Below are 21087 nucleotides of genomic sequence, written 5' to 3' on the forward strand. Positions count from 1 at the left end.
GACCTGATACCCTTTACAGCGTGGATACTCAACGGGCGGGACGGACCGGCCACGTCAACACAGTACGCAGCTGTTTAAAAATCTTTTTTTTTTTTTTTTTTTGTCAGTGGATCATTAATGAGATTTTTTTTTTTTTGTCGCAGTCACAAAGCTGAATGACAGATCACTGTGAACACAATCAAATCTTCACTCGTCCTCACATTCTCAGCACTAAACTGACCTCTCATCAGGAGGAGGGTGTGCTGGCAGGAGTGTGTGTGTCTCGTGCTCGTGTGTAAAACAAGTGATTCAAACAGCGTGCGAGTGTGTGGCCAGATGAAATGTTCACTCAGCTGCACACGTGTGTTCATAATGTCTGAATGAGCCACTACATGCGTGCGCCTGCATGCGTAGAACAGGTGATCAAAGCAGCGTGCGAGTGTGTGGTCGAAATGTTTGTTCAGTTGAGTGTATGTGTGTTCATAATGGCTGTATCAGCCACTCCGTGTGCACATGTGGGCGCGCATGTGCACACGCGAGCACAGGAACTGTCCATCCAGAGGACGCAGACAAAAAGGCTGACAACTGTTAGTGATCAACAGCTTGTGTACAGTCCATGAAAAATCCCTTTAGGTGTTTGATCAGTATATACTTGCATTGTTAGATTTCATTTGTCCGGCTGGATTCCGCAACTGCTGTTGCACTGTGCTGGCAGTGCGCCAACTTCCCACATGTGCACAATATTCTTCAGATGCATCCAGCAAACTTTTTCTTCTCTCTTTTTTTAACTTGTTTTTTGTGGCCATTTCACTTGATATGCATCTTAACAAAACTGCAGTTGGATTATCAGTGCGGGACGGCACTTCACATGGGATTTATTTATGGCAGAGGTGGATTATGCATTTGCCAGCCGATGGATGTCGCCAGCACACAGCGCAGCCGGGTGAAAGGGACTTGCTGTCTGCACTGCACTGTGCAACGCAAGGTACCAGAGGTGAGTTGCATGTGTATTTATGTTGTCATGGGCTGGGCAAACATTTCTACATCATACCTGCTAAAAATTTAGGAGGTGAACATATAATAATACATGCATTACAGTGTGACAGCACATTCAGCTGCATTGCAGGGCTCTCCCGATTGAGGCCGGATGTGTCATTCTGACGCCATTCTGCCTCAATTGGCGTATGTGTAATGGGGGTATTAGGATAAGCACAACAGGAATCTACACCTTTGAGCATTTCTGCCCTCAGTTGAAGGCAGACCAACTGTGATAGCATGAGAAACATTACAAAGCACCTTGACCTTTCACCTTGACATTGATATTAGACATTGAGCTATGAACATAACCTTCAATCCCAGACAAGATAGACACATGGGGTCATAGATCAAAATCAAGGTCAAAGGTAATTTAGTCTAAAAGTTGGAGCACAAAAATACTGCATGATTGACTTTCACTTTTCTGCCATGTAGGTTAAACTTTTATTTTGAATCATGACAATCAGAAACAAGTTCTTACTAATAAAGAGATCGATCATGGCCGGAAGTCTAGAATTTAATTGAAAAGACAGAATAAAAGAAAAGCTACATAAACTGAACAAAGCTAAGGCAGTGGGGAAGGTGTATTTTTTGGTGCATTGATGAGTCACCAGTCAATTCACAGCACAAGGAAAAATTCACACAGTCCAGCCTGCCACAGCGAGATCATGAGTTCCTACACAGAACATCAACTACACAATATTAATGCCTCAAATTTTGCATGCTCATTCTTGTTATTTGGTAATCTGAACAACAGAGTATGTTAATTATTTTACTTTTGTGTTGCAAAGTTAACTTTTCCATCTGAGACCACAAATTTGATGTTGACAGAGTGACAGATTTCAATTTCACATGGTCAGTTTTGGATTCCATTGGACTGACTGAGTTTATATTTGTTCTTGATGGTAAACAGATGGAGAGCAAATGCAACAGGGGAAGGAGGAGGAAAAAAGGAGACGTGACAGCTGCTATAGACATGGAATCCTGGAGTGTATCTGCAGATTCCACTTTCATCCAGGAACATGTGACAGCACTAAATGCAGAAGATCTGCAATGGAATGTCTCAGACTGAGTAACTGACACATGCCAATAAAAGGTTAGGCCCTAATAAGCCTCTTTTCTTTTCTTTTTTTTTTGATGTGCAGTGCATACAGGACCTGATGCCGTGGGGAAAATGGCTGTTATATTTAAGGCATCATATTATAATAATAAAAAAAAAAAAAAAATTTTTTGCAAACTCTTACACCGTGTGTCTTAGATTGATTTATTTGTAGCCATCAATTCCTTGTAGACACGGAGGTGAGTCAACTCCCGAAAAGGAAAAAATATTAAAACAGAATTCTTTTTTCATCACATTTTTAGGTCTCCAACAAATGGCCTGTTTTTGTGCATACTCCTTTAAATGGCTGTGTGTCTTAAAAAATTATAATAATGGTCTGGAGCCATTAATTCCACCTAGACACTTAAGTGAATCAACCTCGAAAAAGGACATAAATTAATTCATAAATAAAATCTGATGTTTCTGGGTTTCTAACAAGTGGCCTGTTTTTGTGCCAGTTTCTTTAAATGGAAACGAGTGGCTGCTCTTGGCCACTCCCTTTCTTTGCAAAGAAGAGCTGTTACTCTAATTGTTTTATGTCGGCGTATCACACCGACATGAAATGTCTACAATTAGCCATTTCAGATTGAAATTCTGAAACTTTGAGAATATTTATCATGAAATACCAAACATATTTAATTGCAAAAAGGAGAAAAAGACAAAGTTAGCATAATACAACCTCTTCAAATAATAAAAACATTTTGGGTCATAAATAAATAAATAAAACGTCACAGCTGAAAGCACAGGATTCTGAAGGGTAAATGTCAGTTAATTTACTGATGGAGTAACAGCATGGCTAACAAGGTTGATTGTGGAGCTACACGACCAAAACGCTGAGCAGAAAGCTTTACTGGATAAGGAGTTGGACTGAAAATATGAAGATCTACTGATTTGTGTCCTTGGACAAGAAAGTTCATCTACATCATTCCAGTCCACCCAGCTGTAATTGGCTGTGGAAGTAACTTGCGTCTGATGGATTACCACTACAGAATCTGTTCCAGAGATTTGCACTGGTGTCACAAACCGAAAGGCCCTCCCCTAAAAATTCGTCCACCCTGCCTTCACTGCACATGCGTCATTTTGGAGCTCAGTAGCTTGTCTGAGACATAGTCTCTTTACCCAAAGCAATCAAATGGATTAATGTTGTAGCTGCATGGCCTCGCTTTGCCGTAATTAAATAAATACATTAATGCTTCCTCAACCAAAATGTGAGGTTTGGATTGGAGACAAAATCTGCTTTCACTTCTGACTGGGGAAATTCCTGGCTCCATCTGGAGATAAGCTCCAGAACACTCCCTGGTCTCCTAAACTCAGTTCACATCACAACAGAACTGTAATTCAGAGTTCTTCAAAGCGGCCCTTGAAACCTGTATTGGTGAGATTCCGGTCTTTTTAAGGCTTATCAAATTTTATTAATTGTTATAAGATAAATTCCTGGTGGAACTCTTCAGAATAAGTGCGAATTTGCAGAAAAGTGACTTTTCCTTTTTGTAATCCACCACACCGCTCTTAAAACTTTAACTTCAGTTTGGTTCCAACAACCTTTTTAAAACTACCAGAAACCATTTTCAACAAACACTTTCACCTCTTGAGTCAAGCAAGCTTAGGACGGACCTGATTGCCGAAGCAACGGCCGTCCTGCTGGCAAACTCAGCTGACGAAGCCTTGGGATTACCCAGGAGAACCACTGAACTCCTGACCCAAGTGAGCTCAACATGCAAAGGCCAAGCCTGGCCCATCAACATTCAATGTGATCGGATCGTTTCACCTCTTCAAGGATCAGCTAAGTGACCCATTTAAAAGTTTCGTTGTTAATGGGTGCAAAGTGGCTTTAAACATATTCATATATTTGTTTGATAATTTTCTTAATAATAATTGTCTTCAAAATTCACCACTAAATTCAAATCAGAATTATTTACTTAATTCCTTAAGTTTTATTCCACTGCTTTCTTTCACCAACTCATGATAATCAAAATGTGTCCATAAATGAACTTATTTAATCACTGTCCACTCAAGTTGCCAGGAAACTGTTCATTTTCTTGTATATTTGTAAATAAAATGTAAATTTTCTGCTGTGGTTCATTTTGTGTTCAGATGGAAACTCTTGATCAATCATGAAATACATAATAATTAATTAATGTTTAAATCAAGGCCCCCAATCCTTTAAAAAGTGGGTGGTGCTCCAGAGGTAATTAGCTATCATTCTAATTAAATTTATCCCAAAAATGATTAAATCTTAAAATTGTTAATTATTTGGGTGACCCATTGAATGAGGTCCTGCCTAATTTAATACAGTTTCGGATTTTAATAATTCCATTCACTACATATTTATGGCGCTGCCGTGTAAGGTGCCATTAATCCCCAATTATTAAATTATGTGATTTAATTTCACTACATCTTTTGGTCCCCAGCGTGAGGCCAATAACACATGTGAGGCTCAACAAAAATAATTATTCCTCAATTTATATTCATTACAATCTCATTATTAACCATCAGATGACAAGGTAAAACCTCTTAAATCATTCTAAAGTCAGTTTTAAGCAGAAACGAGGCGATAATATGTAATGCTTTGAAATTACGGAGGAGCAGTGAATGCAACAACTAGCAGCTCGTGTAGCTGTGGTGCTCTGATCGCTTCCTCCATCTTTTATGATTAAATAATGATGAATTTATGCGGAAATGATTGTTGTACAAAAGCTTCAGATTCTGTCGCTGAGATAGACGATGACTGGAGTGCAGTTTAAAGCAGAAACGAGATGATAATCCGTGAACCACGGCGGACCGGTACCCATGAGTCTTAGGGTCAATATAAGACTTACAAACAGGTGTGGTGAGGCTACTAAAGTTAGTGGTGGGGGCTCCAGCTCCATCATGTCCACCCGTCAATGCCAATGTGGCAAAGTGTAAGAAAGAAAGGGTTTTTGGACTACCAACGTAATTGTGCTGGGATAGAAGGTTGGACAGGGCCGTGATTGGAGAGTTTAAGTGTCTGTGAAACATCTGCATAAGAAGCCTGGGACAAAATGGGTCATGTCTTTTCCAGCCAAAAACACATGTGACAACAAAATTAAGGAAAAATTGGGCACCAAACTCCTCATAACACATTTGGGCAGCAAAAACTGAGATAGTTTGGTAACGTTTTTAATCACCCCATCTGTGCGGTGAAGCAGGGAGACTGTAGCCTGCATAATCACATAGAGAAGGGCGACGGAAGAAAGAACAACTAAATCACCCTGAAAGCTGTCACGTCTGTCTGTTTGAAAAGGACACACAGAAAGATAAGAAGAAAGAGTCTGAGCTGCACGTAGCATCTCTGCAACAACAGTGGAATTTTATTTTGCAGTAATCACAGACAGCATCTGTATAAAGGCATTCACATATATAATTTACTTTAGTGTGATGCGACCCACAAGGATCAAAGGTTACACAGTACATGTGAGTGATTTACAGCAACAGTTAAATATGCTCAAATATATTGGAGCTAATTAAAGTTATTGATGGTATTTAAATAAGCAATAAATAAATAAATAAATAAAAGCATTTGTAAATGAATGCAAGACATCTGTTATCTTCACGGGCATTCAGGAGGAACAAGTAAACATTGACTCTTCCAAGATGGCAGCGTGCACGCAATAAAATCACAAAAAATCTGTTCTTTCTCTCTGTTTTCTTCCATTAAAGTCACATGCATGGACGCGTTTGATTTTCCCTGACACGTGACTCAAACCTCATCGCGTAACATCGTTCATAAAGGAGCCACTTGTTATTCATTCATGGCTGTGCGCAAGTGCAACTGCCAGAGAGAAGTGCGTAAGTGCGTGTCCGTGATTCATCACCGTGTTAGAAGAATGGCTGTGGGGGTGTCAACCTCACCGTGATGTCAATGTTGCCGTGGCAACAAGGCAGTGAGGGAGGGGAGGGGCTTGATAAAGATGAGGGGAACGAGGAGGGCAGGTGATGGAGAGATGTGTGTGTGTGTGTGTGTGTGTGTGTGTGTGTGTGTGTGTGTGTGTGTGTGTGTGTGTGTGTGTGTGTGTGTGTGTGTGTGTGTGTGTGTGTGTGTGTGTGTGTGTGCGTGCATGCACTCACCATCTGAGCAGAACTGATCCCTCATGCACAGTTTTCTCTCAAACAGACAGCCTGAGGCAGAAAGAGACAGGTGCTCAGTTCGAAAATCCATGACAGTTTTCACAGCCGGGTCCGAGTAAATAATCATGTTAAGTCACACGTAAGGCAATTAGAAAGAAACTTGACATACTGTAACTAACCTCAGAGGCGATGCTCGTGGTTCTGCACAGTGTGAATTAATATGAATGATGTGTCCGTCGGATTTAAATGTCAAATGTGTCAAAATCAGCCTACGGTGTTCTTGTCCTTTTAGTGCAGCAGATTAGAGAATATTTACAGGGAAATCTTTCAAATGGTGATACAAGCACCAAATTCAACACAAATAGTCCTGAGACATTACTCTTTTGAAAAAGCAGACTATCCACTCGATTTTTCAATAGGCAGCCAGGTAGGGGTTAATGAAGAATTACACAGGGATCAAAATTAAAAGATGCTCCAGTCATATTGAAAACTATACCACATTATTCATCCAACCATAAAGATTTCAAAAAGGTATAGTTTGGGCTATATTTGACTGAATGTTATGAAGTTATGGGGAAAAAACAGCAAAAACGGTGACAAAGCTCAATTTCAGTTTGTACGGGAGGCCAAAGTTAAAGTTGCTCCAATTTTGGTAAATAGTGATGCAACTTATTGGTTGAGCTAATAGGATTAATAAATTAAATAGATTTGACCGTGTTGAATGTTTACTGTCCAAAGTAAAGGTCAAACAATGTCAACGTCCATTGGATTCCATGGCATATGACATATGTTACCCTGTAACATGATAACTAAGTACGACACATGGTGCAAACTATTCCTTTTTAAAACCCTATTCACTCAACCAATAATTTGCATCACTTTGTACCAAAATTGGAGCAACTTTAACTTTGGCCCCCTGTACAAACTGAGATTGACCATTGGTACCATTTATGCTGTTTTTACCCCATAACTTCATAACATTCAATCAAAGATAGTCCAAACTATACCTTTTTGGTATCTGTATGATCAGACGAATAATGTGGTATACTTTTCAATATGATTGGAGCATTTGTAAATCTTGACCCCTGTTTAATTCTTCATTGACCCCTACTTGGCAGCCTATTAAACAATGAAGTGGATAGTCTGCTTTCTCAAAAGAGTAATGTTTAAAGAATATGTGTGCCAAATTTGGTGTTTGTATCACCATTTGAAAGATTGTTTCAGTTATCTGCTGCACTATTTGTAAAACTTGTAGTGATGAGACCCTGACCACACAAATCCATGTATTCACGACAAAAAGCGGCTGCTTGTGCAGGTATGAGAAAGATTAGATCAAAAGTGATCAGAGAGCACAGTGACACCACACCCACACTTCAATCTATCAGCCGTGTAGAGAAAATGTTTCATGAGGTTTGAAACAATCTACTTCACTAACAATAAAATATCTAATTTCTGTCTTTCTATATTTTAGTATTAGGCCGGAAATTTGACCTTGACCTCTGACCTTGATCAATGATGGATCCTAACCAAAATCATATCACTTCTTCTCATCAATAGGGCAAATGTAGCTGCCAAGATGGATCAAAATCATATTAAGTGTTCAAAAATATCTTAGCTAATATACAGTACATAGTACGGTGGCTTAGTTGTTGGCATTGTTGCTTCACAGTAAGAAAGGCTGAGGTTCGCTTCCCACCTGGTCCTTTCTGTGTGGAGTGGATAGATTCCCTCACAGTGCTCCGGTTTCAGATGAACTGGTGACTCTAAATTGACCATAGCTGTGAATGAGTTTGTTTGTCTATTTGCGGCCCTGTGATAGACTGGAGACCTGTCCAGGGTGTAGCCCTCTTCTTGCCCCATGACTGCTGGGATAGGCTCCAGCTCCCCATCAATAATCCACCACCTTGGCTGCTGTAGCATAACAAAATGTGGATTAAACAGCATGATTATTGCACATGTGCCTTGGACATGTGCAATAATCCAAATAAATAATAGCAATAATCCAATAAAAAATTCCACTTCAAAATGTGTAGCTGCGCTTGGAAAGAGATTTAAGCCAGTTCTTGCAGTCAGCATTCCAAACACATAATCCCTCAAAACTTGTTACATCTATGGCACTGGGTTGTGTAATAAATGTGCACATTTTAGAGTGACTCTTTTGGGCCCCTTCACACATAGTATGGATAAGTACAAATCAGGGCAAATCACGGTGGGACAGCTCGTATGAGCAAACCACAAAAACACTGAGCGGACGGGCAGGCATGAACGCACCCGCTGCGACGGTTTCATGCAAGCGCCGGTGTTGTGCACGAGCATGTCTGAAACCGTTGCAGCAGGAACACAGTGCGAGCAGCTGGAGTATGTGTAACCACATCACGCAACTGCTGTGAAAAACCTACCATCCCTGGTTCTCAAGACCAGGCACCTAAGTGGCTCTACTCTCCTTTTTTTAGATATTTAGATATACTTTAGCATACACTAGTAGAGTTCTACTTTAGAATTGGTAAGTATAATAGAATTATGTACCTTACTGAATTTTCATGCCACCCACAGGATTCGAACCTGCAATGTACAAAGGCTCTGGTTGCCAGCCAGAAACTTTACCACTGCGCTACCATCACTGTTCTATAAAAGGTGTGGAAAAATGCCTGAAATGAACAAAGATATAAATGTATTTTAAAAGAGAAAAAAACACTGTAATAACTGGCCAAACGGTGTTTGTTACAGTCTATTTCTGCTGATACGTGACTGAAAGTGGCGTATTTGTCACACTGTTGGCTTGCCATATAGTAATGCGGCATGCCGCTCATGGGACACGCGTCCTGTCAGACAGATGTGACATTCAGATCGCCTGCTGCGTGTACACATGAATTGACGGTCCATTTCAGCTGGCACAGCCTGTCAATGTGCGCGCTCTCCAGGACGTGGCAAAAGCGATATATGTTTTTATGTATTTCCACAAGAGGACAGCAGGCACACATATGAATGTGTCCGTCAAAATACGGTATGTGTTTTGCAGCTGTGACATCCAGGACCAGAGTTGCCAACAGCCTCTCCTGTTGGCAGCCAGCCACGCCCCCTGCCCATTCAGCGCACAGACCGAGGTGTCACTCTGTGATTCTATGAGCCACACGCACGCACGTGTTGGTGGGGGGAGGGGAGGGAGAGTGTGCAAAACACATGCACACGTGTTGTGGGAGGGGGGGCGACAATCTATCTGGCACATCACATTTGTACTTGACAACTCTACAGTAGTGAGGGCACTTAGACAAATTTTACCGCCAGCTCGAAAGTGATTGTCTGCTGACTGGTTTCGTGTTAACAGCGTGAATGGCCAAACATTTTCTAAGTGTCAAGCAAGCGGTGTAGGATGTTCATGTGTGTCACCTGGAATTTGGCCGACACCTGCCACGAGAGGGTTCGAATGGCCTCTCATAGTGCACACTCTGTCTTTCAGCCGCTGGTGTGCACAAATAGTTGTAGCATTTGTACTATGTGTGAAGGGGCTCTTACTGCAGTCAGTCCAAGGCACATCTGTGCAATAATCAGGCTGTTTAATCAAGATCTTGATGTGTCATCATAGCAAAGGTCAAGTGCTCACTAACATGGGTTTTAATAAATTTGTGAACAAAATTTGAGATAAACATTTCTTAGGCACAGCAGAAGGATTTCTGTCAAATCTTCAATCAGATTGACTGAACATAGAATGCTAAGATAAATTTTATTGATTTAACTGATGAATTTTATTCAAAAGGACAGTGAGTTTGTGATTAATCAGTGGACAAAAATACATACAGTACTGTGCAAAACATTCAAACAACCTTATGTGCTTTTCATGTTTTTTCTTCATGATTTTCTGTAAAATAAACCTTTGAATGTTCATTTCCAAATAATATAAATTAAATATTTGATGTTGTTGTCAATTTAATTAAAGTACTACATTAAACAAAGTAACACATTTTTCAGATGAATAAAAAGGTGATTTATTTGCAGGTTTACAGCATGATTCCACAAAGATGACAATCACGGGATAAAAATCCTTAAATAAATGATGAACTGATCGGCACAATCTTCTTGTATAACCACAAGGAAGTTCACCCAACAATTCAGTCATACTTTAATTTTTTTTAATTTATCACGTTTAGTTGTAAAGTCTTAAGACTAAGCAACTTTGATTAACTTGTTTTCCATTCTTAAGCCTTGCACACAGTTATTGGATTAAGTGAAGGTTGTAATTTCTGTATTTATTTTGTGCCTCCTTCCTTCAGGCTTGTTTGTGACAGTGTGGGGAAAACAGCAGCTGGTATGTGACAAACAGACCAACATGCAGGAATATCTCTCTCTTTCACACACACACACACACACACAGCGTGTCTCCCTCCACAAAACTGTCTGTGATGTTTCCACGACAAAATTACTGAAACAGATTTTTTTAATGTCACACATGATTATAACTGATTCAACATTGTGAAACACACATGAAACAGATACAAAACTTATGACTTCCCCACAAGCTTTAATAAACATAACACTATGCACTTAGGGGAGGTGATGGTCTAGTGGATAAGCGTTGGGCTTGAGACCAGAGGATCCTCAGTTCAAATCCCAGCCTGACCGGAAAATCATTAAGGGCCCTTGGGCAAGGTCTTTAATCCGCTCCCGGTGTGCAGTGGGTGCCATTATTATTGTAAAGCGCTTTGAGCGTCTAATGCAGATGGAAAAGTGCTACATAAATGGAGTTCATTTCACTCACAACCAATTAAATTGCAGCCAGGCTCATAAGTATTTGGACAGCAGCACACTTTTTGATATTTTGTCAATTTTTTCATATTTTTGAGTTTAAATGAATCAATGAACCAACATGTGATGTATTCACTATGAGCGTGGTGCTCTAGTTGTACATTGTGCTATCATTATCAACACCAATATATAACTGGATAAGTTAAATATAAAGATTATTGTTCATACAAGTCATCGTTTTTACACCCACTTTCCTTTAGACAAGTCAGAGGATAGATGCGTGAACATTTCTAAATTCCTGTCATGTCTTGGACTTCATTTACATTCATCATCGGTGGTGGGCACAGTTCAGCTAATCCGATAGCAGATAATTATCAAAGCTAATGTTTTTGCTATCAGATTAGCTTTTCAGATAAGTTTTTAAAACCATCATCGGACCAATATCTTTCGATAAATTTAGTTCCGATAACTTTCAGTCCGATAACATTTTTTTTTGTTGTTGTTGGTAAAGTTTAACGGTCAAAAATGTTTGTAAACCCTAAAATCAAACATTTTAGTCTGTTTGTTGTGTGTTTGCAGCCACTAAGCAGACTGGCTGCCTGTCGCTTGCTGATTTTTTGGTTAGCTGTGCCCACCACTGTTCATCATTAAGAAATACAAAACATATGGTACTGTATAGGGATGGGTATTGATAAGATTTTATCAATATTGATGCCATTATCGATTCCGCTTATTGGTTTGATTCCTTATCGATACCTCTTGTGAATTTTCTTTGTACTAAAAGTAGGCTTTACAGATTTTCTATGTCAACAACATTTTATTGAGTCTTAAACTAAATAAATATGAACTTGGTCACTGGATCCTTGATCTCTGGACATAAACTGAAATAAACAAAATCTGTAGTTTTTCTCAAAAGCATTTCCTTTCAGACATTAATAGCACAAATGTAACTGAGCTGAGCTCTTGCAGCTGCACATCAACATCAATGTAATTCATAAAGAACGCAGGACGTCTCAAAAAACATTTTGGTTGATTGTAGTTTATTGTTTGTATTACATTTGGAAAGAGGTGTCATTTGATTTAAAATGATGATTCGCCTTGAAGTTATTAATTCCGACCAGACTCTAACTTGGCTTGGCAGAGAGCAGCGCAGCGTTTGGAGATGTGCAAACAGAATGGAGGACAATTCTCATTTCTTACCCGTGACAAGACAAGAGTCCCAGTTAATGACTTTAATCTGCACAAAAGTGACTCATGACCCGCTGCAGGGTCTGCAAGCAATGTAGAGAAATGATCATTTTCTCGACAAACACCCTCAAAAACAGCGACTGCTCTGAAGGGCAGATAAGGGACTCATTAAGCAAAAAGGCTATTGATGTCGGTGGATGGAATCATTTCTTAACGATTCTCAAAAAGAATCGGTTCTTGATACCCATCCCTAGTACTGTATATACGTTTGTGTTAAACTTTGATGAAAAAAGTGGGTGCACACACACCCTGAGATCTGCCAGTGATGACTGGGGGCACTCTGACATTAACTGTCCACATTAACTTTTATTTATATCCAAATATGATGCTTGCACCCATGCAGCTGGACGTGTAGTTTGTGAAGCTATTCTGTAATCTGCTCATGATTTTTCTCTGATATACCTGATCATTCATAGACACTCACTGGTAAAAATAAATAAATTCACATAAAGGTACATATGTATTTATGTATGTACATATGTAAATAATGAATACATAACTTGATTTTAGCTTTTGTGTTTCTGACTCCTCACATTTTGCACCTCACAGTTTGTACTGTTTTTTTTTTTATTACTTTGGTTGCATATTGTAGCAGCCGGTCTGCTCTGTGTGAGCCTGATCCCATCCTGCTTAGGGCAGGATCTGGTTAGTACTTGGATGAGAGACCTCTTTGGCACACCAGCGGCTATGTGTGTTTCTCTAGGTAAAACTGGAGTTGCGGTCAGGAAGGACACCCGGCGTAAAACTTGTGCCAATTACCAATGCGGATCTGGCTGTATCCGCTTTGGCGACCCCGAACAAAACTGGAAGCAGCTGAATGAACAACAACATTGGTTGCATATTGTACCCAGGTGTCCATTGTCACCTATATTTGTAAAATATTACGTCTGCTCTGCACAAATTTCTATCGTACTATTCCCTGATTTGGATAACAATGAAGCCCACTGTCACAAATTTTTTAAACATGTTCAAAAATTTCTCAATTACTCACATTATATAAAGGCTGAATCGATCCTTCTCAGTTGATTGGTGGTTTGTATATCATGTGATATTGATCATTCATCCCATTTGCCATTGTGCTCCATTTAGTGTGCAATTTTGGTTCCATTTAGCGTGCAAATTTGGTTCCATGTGATTTGTGCCATTGCACACTGCGACCACAACGCTTAGCAGCTTATTGACGCTGCTCATTCTTTTAACACAAAAAACCACATCCATATACCATAACCCATCTGAATATGCAGTATTTGCTGGAACATCTCTAGCTAAGCAGAACCACTGTCAGATGAGGAGCTCGACAAATTTCTGTTGCAAATTTTCACTGGACTGAGAAAAGCAGATGGCAGTCCACACGAAGAAGTCTGTGCACGGCATCAGCTGTGGACTACATCATCAGGATTGTTTTTGAACTATCAGACTGTTTTTGCAAGTTGACTGAGAACAATGTTTGGATTGGCTTGAACTGCTATTTAAAATTTGTGTTGGATTGCCTGGAGCCTCCTGACGTCAAAGGACCAGTGACACACATCAAAATGTAAGTCCCTTTTCTCTTTTTTAGAAATTAATAAAATATCAAATGGAATCTATTTGAGCTGTTATATAAAACAAATAATGTATGTTTTTTCATTTGTTCATTTAATTTCATTTGCCTCATTGAATAGAACATTTTATCTTTCACCGAATGAAATATTCTTACCATTGAACTCATACACATTCATTATTTGTATAATATTCGACAACACTCATTTTACCACCACTTACACCTGACAACAGGCCACGAAGTAGTATCTGATTATTTTTTGCGCCAATAGCATAGACAAGGATCGTAGTCAGGCATCATAAATTGACAACAGGAGATCACTCTGACACTAATAATATGTCACACCAAACCAGCTCATATTTTATTCACACAAATCCATTTTGATTGAATGTGATACTATAATTTCAGCTTATTTGTCATGCTTACAAAATATATCAGCAATACACCTTACACGACAGCGACAAAAAAAAAAATACTAACAAAAAAAAACAGTCAAAATTGTGAAAAGTGGGCACCAATCTGTTTGTGTACAAACCTTTATTGTAAAATACAATTTTTTTATTGATTCGCAGCTCTTGAGATCAGTGCAGATGGCTGTCACATCACAAATAAATGCACCCCAGTGCACATTTTATTTGTTTTACACATCCCTTGATGATTTTGATGACAGAGACACATTAAAACTAATATGGTATTTTTGCACATATTTAAACGATGAGTACCCTAAGCATGTTAATATGAAAAGCTTGCATACAGTTTTTAATGAGTGCTCTGTGATCTACTGCACGTTGTTGCAGCAGCTGGACCCTGACTGCCGGTGTCGCAGACCAAACGGTCACCCCCTAAAAATGGATCTGCCCTGCCTCCACTGCACATGCATCATTTCGGAGCTCAAAAGCTCATCTGAGAAAGAGTCTCTTCATCCAGTGCGAACAAATGGATCAATGGGATTATTAACCATGAGATGACAAGGTAAAATATCTTAAATCATTCTAAAGTCAGTTTTAAGCAGAAACTAGGCCGTTTTAAGCAGAAACGAGGCGATAGTTGTTGATGCTTTGAAATGACTGATGCGCAGTGAATGCAGGGCTCGAAATAGTACGTGCATGTGCCATTTTGTGCACGTATTATTCGAGCTGTGCACGTAATTTTATACTCCACTAGCACTGGTGCAAATAACTTTATCCAAGTTTTATCAACTATAAGCACCAGTCGAATGAACCAGTAAAGGAATAAATAAGGAAAAAAACAATTTCCAGTGTGTTGTCTTCGTCTTCCCTGCGTTTTGACTCTCACACAGAGCGAGTTGCTGTGACGATTCGTTCATGCGCGCATCTGAAAAAAAAATGTCTGGCTGCAGGCTGTTAGTTCCTTGCTCTCCACTCAAACTCTCTCATCACTGTGTTAAAAAAGGACATACGTCCTGCTCACAGACTGATTACTGGAGACAGGACATGTCCACATGAAGTATAACTCCAGACATTTCCACATTTACTCACGGACGGTTCGTTTGCACGCACGTGCGCGCATCTTGCGGTCACAGGAGGAAAGATAAACTATAATAGAACTCAGAGCACAGACCTGCAGCTCAGCACAAGAACAAATATAAACTAGAAGAGAAGTCCTCTGTGCAGAGAACCTGCAGGCTGCGTTCTCACTTCCTCTCTGCCCCCTGCTGTGTGCACCTGATGCAGAAATTCCTGCATCATCATGACGCCACAGGAAGTGGGCCCGGTGTGAAAGTGACTAAAGTGACTATTGGTTGTGCAAGTAACTTTTTTTTTTGTGGAAAGTAATTTTTTTATTACTAGCACCAGTGCAAGTAGGTTAAAAAATGTATTTCGACACCTGGAACACATCAGCTAGCCGCTCGTGTAGCTACGGCACTCTGATCGCTTCCTCCGTCTTTTATGATGAAATAGTGCTGAATTTATGTGGAAATGATTGTTGTACAAAAGCTTCAGATATCTGAAGCAGAAACGAGGTGATAATCTGTGAACCAAGGCTAATGACGCATGCAGAGTGAAATCAGGGGGGACTGAGTTTTAGGGGGGACTATTCAGTCTGCGATACCAGCGTTCTAAGAGAAAGAATGAGTTGCTGCAGAGACATCTCAAACAGAATGCATGAACAGGTACACTAGACAGTAAAATCAATTAAATCAAATGTAAAAACAAATGGATCAAAGGATGTGTGAAAGACCAGAGATGGAAGGAGAGATGTGTGAGTAAAGGATAAAAGGAACATTGCTCATTGGTTTCTCTACATGGTGCTGAAACCTCATGCACTTATAATTTCTTTTCATGGTACAGCACACCGTCAGTTATTCATGTCTTGTGCAATCAAATAGGTAAATGTGCCACAACCCGAAACTTTATAAATATCCAACACAAATATACCAACCATAGGCCCTCCAAAATAATAATCATCATCATAATAATATCAATAATAATTATAATAATTATAATAATAATAATTAAAAACAGATGCTCCCATGACGCTCTCTCTCTCTTGCTCTCTCTCTCTCTCTCTCTCGCTGGCTCCTCCTCTCTCTGTGAGGGAACGAGACACTCTTCACTCACACCGTGGCTTATGTGAGCAAACTTTGGAAACACGAAGGCTTTCATCTGTAAAATAAAGCCTTAATGTGTCACAAGCTACGCAAGCAGGAGCTCTTTTTACTGGAAGACTTTGATGGACTTTTTGTTCACTGAGAGACTCTGTGGCTCTGCTTGGCTCGGCTGGCTGCCGGCAGGGGAGTGGCGAGCAGGCAGCAGTCCGTTCAGCACAAACAGCCTGGCTGGATTAAAAAATATATCTGAGAGCACGGCAGAATATAACGGCGCTGTCATGACAGTATAATGGCGCAAAGCCGTTGTTCCATTGTCTGGGGAGAACTCTGAATAATCAATGACAAATGAGGCCAGAGACACGGGCCACTCATGGTGGACTTAGACACTGTGTCGTAAATCACACAGCCGCCTCGACTGTGATGTGCTGCTGTCTACTGTTGTGCTGACTACGCGAATGTCCCCACATTTTCAAAGTGCTCTACGAGTGCTGTTGGATGTTCGTGCTTCGCGCCACAACATTGGTCGACTCTGGCCAAGTGTGTCATACGGCCATTAATCCGTCATTCAATGTCATTCGTCCAGTGGTGTGAGGGCTGGCTCGATCGCGCCTTTCACCCCCGGCCTCTCGGCTGCCGCACAATATGTCCGACCTGTGTTCGACACACCGTGCAGAAGCTGCAATCGCGATGAGATGGCAGTTTGACCTCATTTTACCCGTCGTCCAACTGGATTTCTGGCACGACAGGGTGCAAATGTAGACTGCATGTGCTGTGCACGAATGGTTGTGGCAATAGGTGAGCAAGGCGTTGGAGACAGGAACGATTTTGCTCGATTTGCATACGGTTCCTGCTTCGTACGCACTTCAACCAAACTTCGCACTATGTGTGAAGGGGCCCTTAGAATTTGAGAATAGTGATATTTTCCACCACAAAGATAACCAATATCCACAACATTGCATTGTCATGTTACACACAAACATTTTCCAGGGATTCTGAATCTAAAATGGTATGACAGATCTAAAGGAAGCATCGCTCCAAAAAAGACCATTTTATCCACCCGTTAACATGAGCAATACGCAACCTATTCACTTATTTCACTGTGAGCAAGTCGCTGAATCAATGAATTCACACCATGTTTCCACACACACCTGTTAGGATTTTCAGTATTTGCTCAAAAAAAGTTCTTAACCATCTGACTTGAAAAACCATACTGTAAATGTGTAGTCTGCTGCTTACTGACTGCTCATCTTTCTTATGGTAGCTTTGTTGTTTTATATTCCCTTTCCGATATAAAACATAACATCAATAAGAACACAGCATGTATTGTGTGGTGTTCTAAGAGGAACTAAATATAAGATTTAAAAAAAGTCAAAATTCTATTGCTCACTGTACATACACACTCAGATGTTTGGCTTATACTTCATTGTGTAGCAAAATGTGTAACAATATTCTAGTGAATTTTAGACAGATATATGCATTTTAACTTCCATTCTGAGCCTGACTGGATAAGAAGAAGGAAAAGTGGATGATTTGCTAAAATAACAGTGCTGCTTGACGTTTGTCGAGAAATTAACTTCACACCCTCTTTAATTGACTAATACTAAAGGTCACTGTCTAGTCCTGCAGACAGCCTGTGTGTCTGTCTGTCACACCGGGGGGCGGAGCCTCCTCTGTGCCACAGACCGACTGCGGCGGAGAGACAACAAACAGCCATCCACACACAAAGAATCATATTACATGAGGAATTGGTGGAATAATTCTGCATTTTTCCTCATCATTGTGATACATTAATCATTATCTCCACCAAGAACATTTTCAGTAACCACTTGTTTGAGTATTACCAAGATCAGCCAAACTGATATTAATTGAATTAGAAGGGGATGTGGGGCTTAAATAAAAGATTGATTACATTTTGGGCCAGGTGTGGATCCACAATTATTTTGAATGAATATTTTTCCCATTGATTTCCATGAAGCAGAAACCTCACCTGTACTTTAGCAAAACGGCACCTCAAACTGCACGCCAACGAGGTTAAGGACAGACAAACAGAGGTCTGTTGGCCCTTGGTGGATGTATGAAAAATTTCATTATCAGCTTGTTGGACAAAGTGTGACTTTTTCTCAAGCGGTAAGCTTTGATGGTCTCAGATGAAAAAGAAAAAGGTGCAGTCCTGGTACAATAAACAGTTTTGGTCTCTATCGATAGTTTCTGCCTCCATGACAACTGTATGGGGTGTGATTTTTTTTTTCTAACTTCTTACTTTAATACATTTTATGCCATAATGTTACGTATAATTGGGGTGAGGCCGCTTTGAGTGACAGCGGGTGAGCTTAGCGTCTCCACATCTCATTTTGTCCAGAGTCTGCTCGATGCGGCTGCTAACTGTTCTGGAGCACTATGTCTGTGTTGTTTCAAGTATTTTATTACACACACCTGGAATAATACGGCTTGTTGTGTGGTGAAACGTTCTTATGGGTCATTGAAAACATGCATTGAGCCAAATTTTCGTGGTATTTAATGTTGTACGCTAACACCATTAGCACTTTTAGCAGGTCTCAGCAGCCTGATCTGTTAAGCCCTGTTAATGCACCATTACTGTGAAAATAAGCGGCTCATAAATTTTAAGGTCTACACCAATGCAAATAGTTAGACTAACCACGGCACACTAAGACCTGAACCACAGTTAGCCTGTTAGCCTAAGTGGTTCAGTCTTGAAGAGAGGGCTGTGTTCAGGGTTCTTTTGTCACACACTGAGCCATCCGCACTTCACCACTTTATCCATTAATGACTTCATCGTGATTTAGCCAGAATTAGCAGTGCCTGTTGCTGCCAACATGGCGACGCTCAGACATGGGCTTCATATTGGCTGGTCCGGGTCCCTATAGAAAACCTATGGGTGATGTCACATAGGCTTTTTCCAAAGGTTTTTCCTCTTCTTGGTGGCTTCATTTTCTGACAGCTGGAGGTTGGGGGTTTGGTAGTCATATTGCTTTGGTGTAGTGAAAGTGAAGTACCTTTATGACCTTCATTTAACCTGCGATGGTAATATTTATCACTTTTTGCATGCATACCAACCTCGTAACACACACGCTGCCTCCCCGAGCCCACCCCATGCATAAAATTTTTAAGCCGCCAATGACTATATATATATATATATATATATATATATATATATATATATATATATATATATATATATATATATATATATATATATATATATATAATCGTGATCTTACCGTATTTGTCTGAGGTTGCCTGTTGGCACAGAACAGTAAAGAGGAGCAGAGCTTGCCATGACTTCAGGTGTTGCATGATCCTCTCAAGCCTCGGAGGAGATGCAATAAGAAAGATGGAGTCGCCTTTTTCTTTTGGTCGTTTTCCACCTTTAAATCCCCATAGTACTCTCAGTCAGTGTCGACAGCTCACATTGCAAACAAGAAGAGCATGTGACGGAAAAAGTATAAATAAATAGGTGGCAGGAAAAAAAAGGTTTTCTCATCCTGGAAAGGCGGGGCGGAGAAAGAGGAGGGTGAAGCTCAAAACATGTGACGTCACATCGACGCACGACACCACAGGGGGAAAAAAAAATACGCGAGCTGTGTGGAGTTGCGTCATCACGTCCTCACGAGGACGCAAGAGGTTTTGTATTTCTCGGTTTAAAGGGTTTAACCGGTTAATAAAGACGTAATGCGCAAAAAAAAAACAAAAAAAAAACCCTGTTAAAAATGAAGCCACTTTTTTTTCATTTTACATAATTTTTGATAATTATTTCTGTCATTTCTACAATTGTATTTGTAAAGAATGGCACCTTTTCTGTGCAAAGCAGCTCTTTAAATGTTAGAAATTATACTTTATTTCAGCTGTCACAGCCGGGTACACAAGCATACCTAGGGCATTGACACCCCCCATTTCACATATAGTAATGGAAGAACCAGGACCTGCTGAAGATGTCACTGGTGTGAAAGTGTGTGAATGTGAGGCATTTTTGGTTTGATTTGATTTATTAAGCAATACATTACATGTATGTAAAAATGGTATTGGTACAGTATATATAATTGCTGAGGATATATAATAAAGCATAAAATGTATTTCCAATGTAAACCTATTTGCACACTACAAACTGCTTTGAGCATCTGTTTAAGATGGAAAAGCACTACAGAAATACAGTCATATCATTTATATGTCACTTCTTGAAGCTAAATCATTGAAAGCCTGAAAACTAGAAATTGAAATTTGAAAATATGAAAAAAAAAAAAAATCTATTGCTATGAATAATACCAACACATTTAAATGTAATTTAACTGATCATAATAGAAATAAGTTGTATTTAATGAAAATCAGGCAAGAATTTTAAAAATGTGATATTTCATGTGAGTATATGTGTTTTCTCTCTTATGTACCTGCATTTACAACACAAATTAGACCCCCACAATATGTCCATTAGACAATACCCCAAATATGGAGTGTCAGGAGCTTGCATAACAGACTGTACATACGTATACTGTACAAACCGTGCTTGATGTCACCCACAGGTTTTTACAGAGACCCGGAGAAGTCCACATGAAACCCATATCTAGGCATTGCCATGTTGGCAGCATTTACTCTCCTATGTCAGGACAAATCCATGAATGGATAAAGAGGTGGATCATGGGTGTCTCAGTTGTGTGATCAAAGAAGCCTGAACACGCCTTATTTTCAAATATGAACCAGCTAAGCTAACAAGCTAACAGTTCGGGTATTCATTAAATCATATTTTTGGGCACTGTGCAATGGTTCTCATAA

The 21087-nt window shown here is 39.9% G+C and overlaps 1 protein-coding gene across 1 annotated transcript in view; it reads right to left on the minus strand.

The window, feature by feature from the left end:
- The window catches only part of ptprna (protein tyrosine phosphatase receptor type Na), a 64718-nt gene extending 44911 nt beyond the window's left edge, over positions 1 to 19807 (minus strand). The window contains exons 1-2 of the mRNA XM_034185920.1: positions 19542 to 19807; positions 6203 to 6253 (exon numbers count right to left, since the gene is read on the minus strand). Coding sequence (XP_034041811.1) covers positions 6203 to 6253; positions 19542 to 19617 — 127 coding nt within the window. The 5' untranslated portion in view covers positions 19618 to 19807. The remainder of the gene's footprint in view (positions 1 to 6202; positions 6254 to 19541) is intronic.
- Between the last annotated feature and the right edge of the window lie 1280 nt (positions 19808 to 21087).

Source organism: Thalassophryne amazonica, chromosome 14, assembly GCF_902500255.1.
Source record: "Thalassophryne amazonica chromosome 14, fThaAma1.1, whole genome shotgun sequence".
Classification (NCBI taxonomy): domain Eukaryota; kingdom Metazoa; phylum Chordata; class Actinopteri; order Batrachoidiformes; family Batrachoididae; genus Thalassophryne; species Thalassophryne amazonica.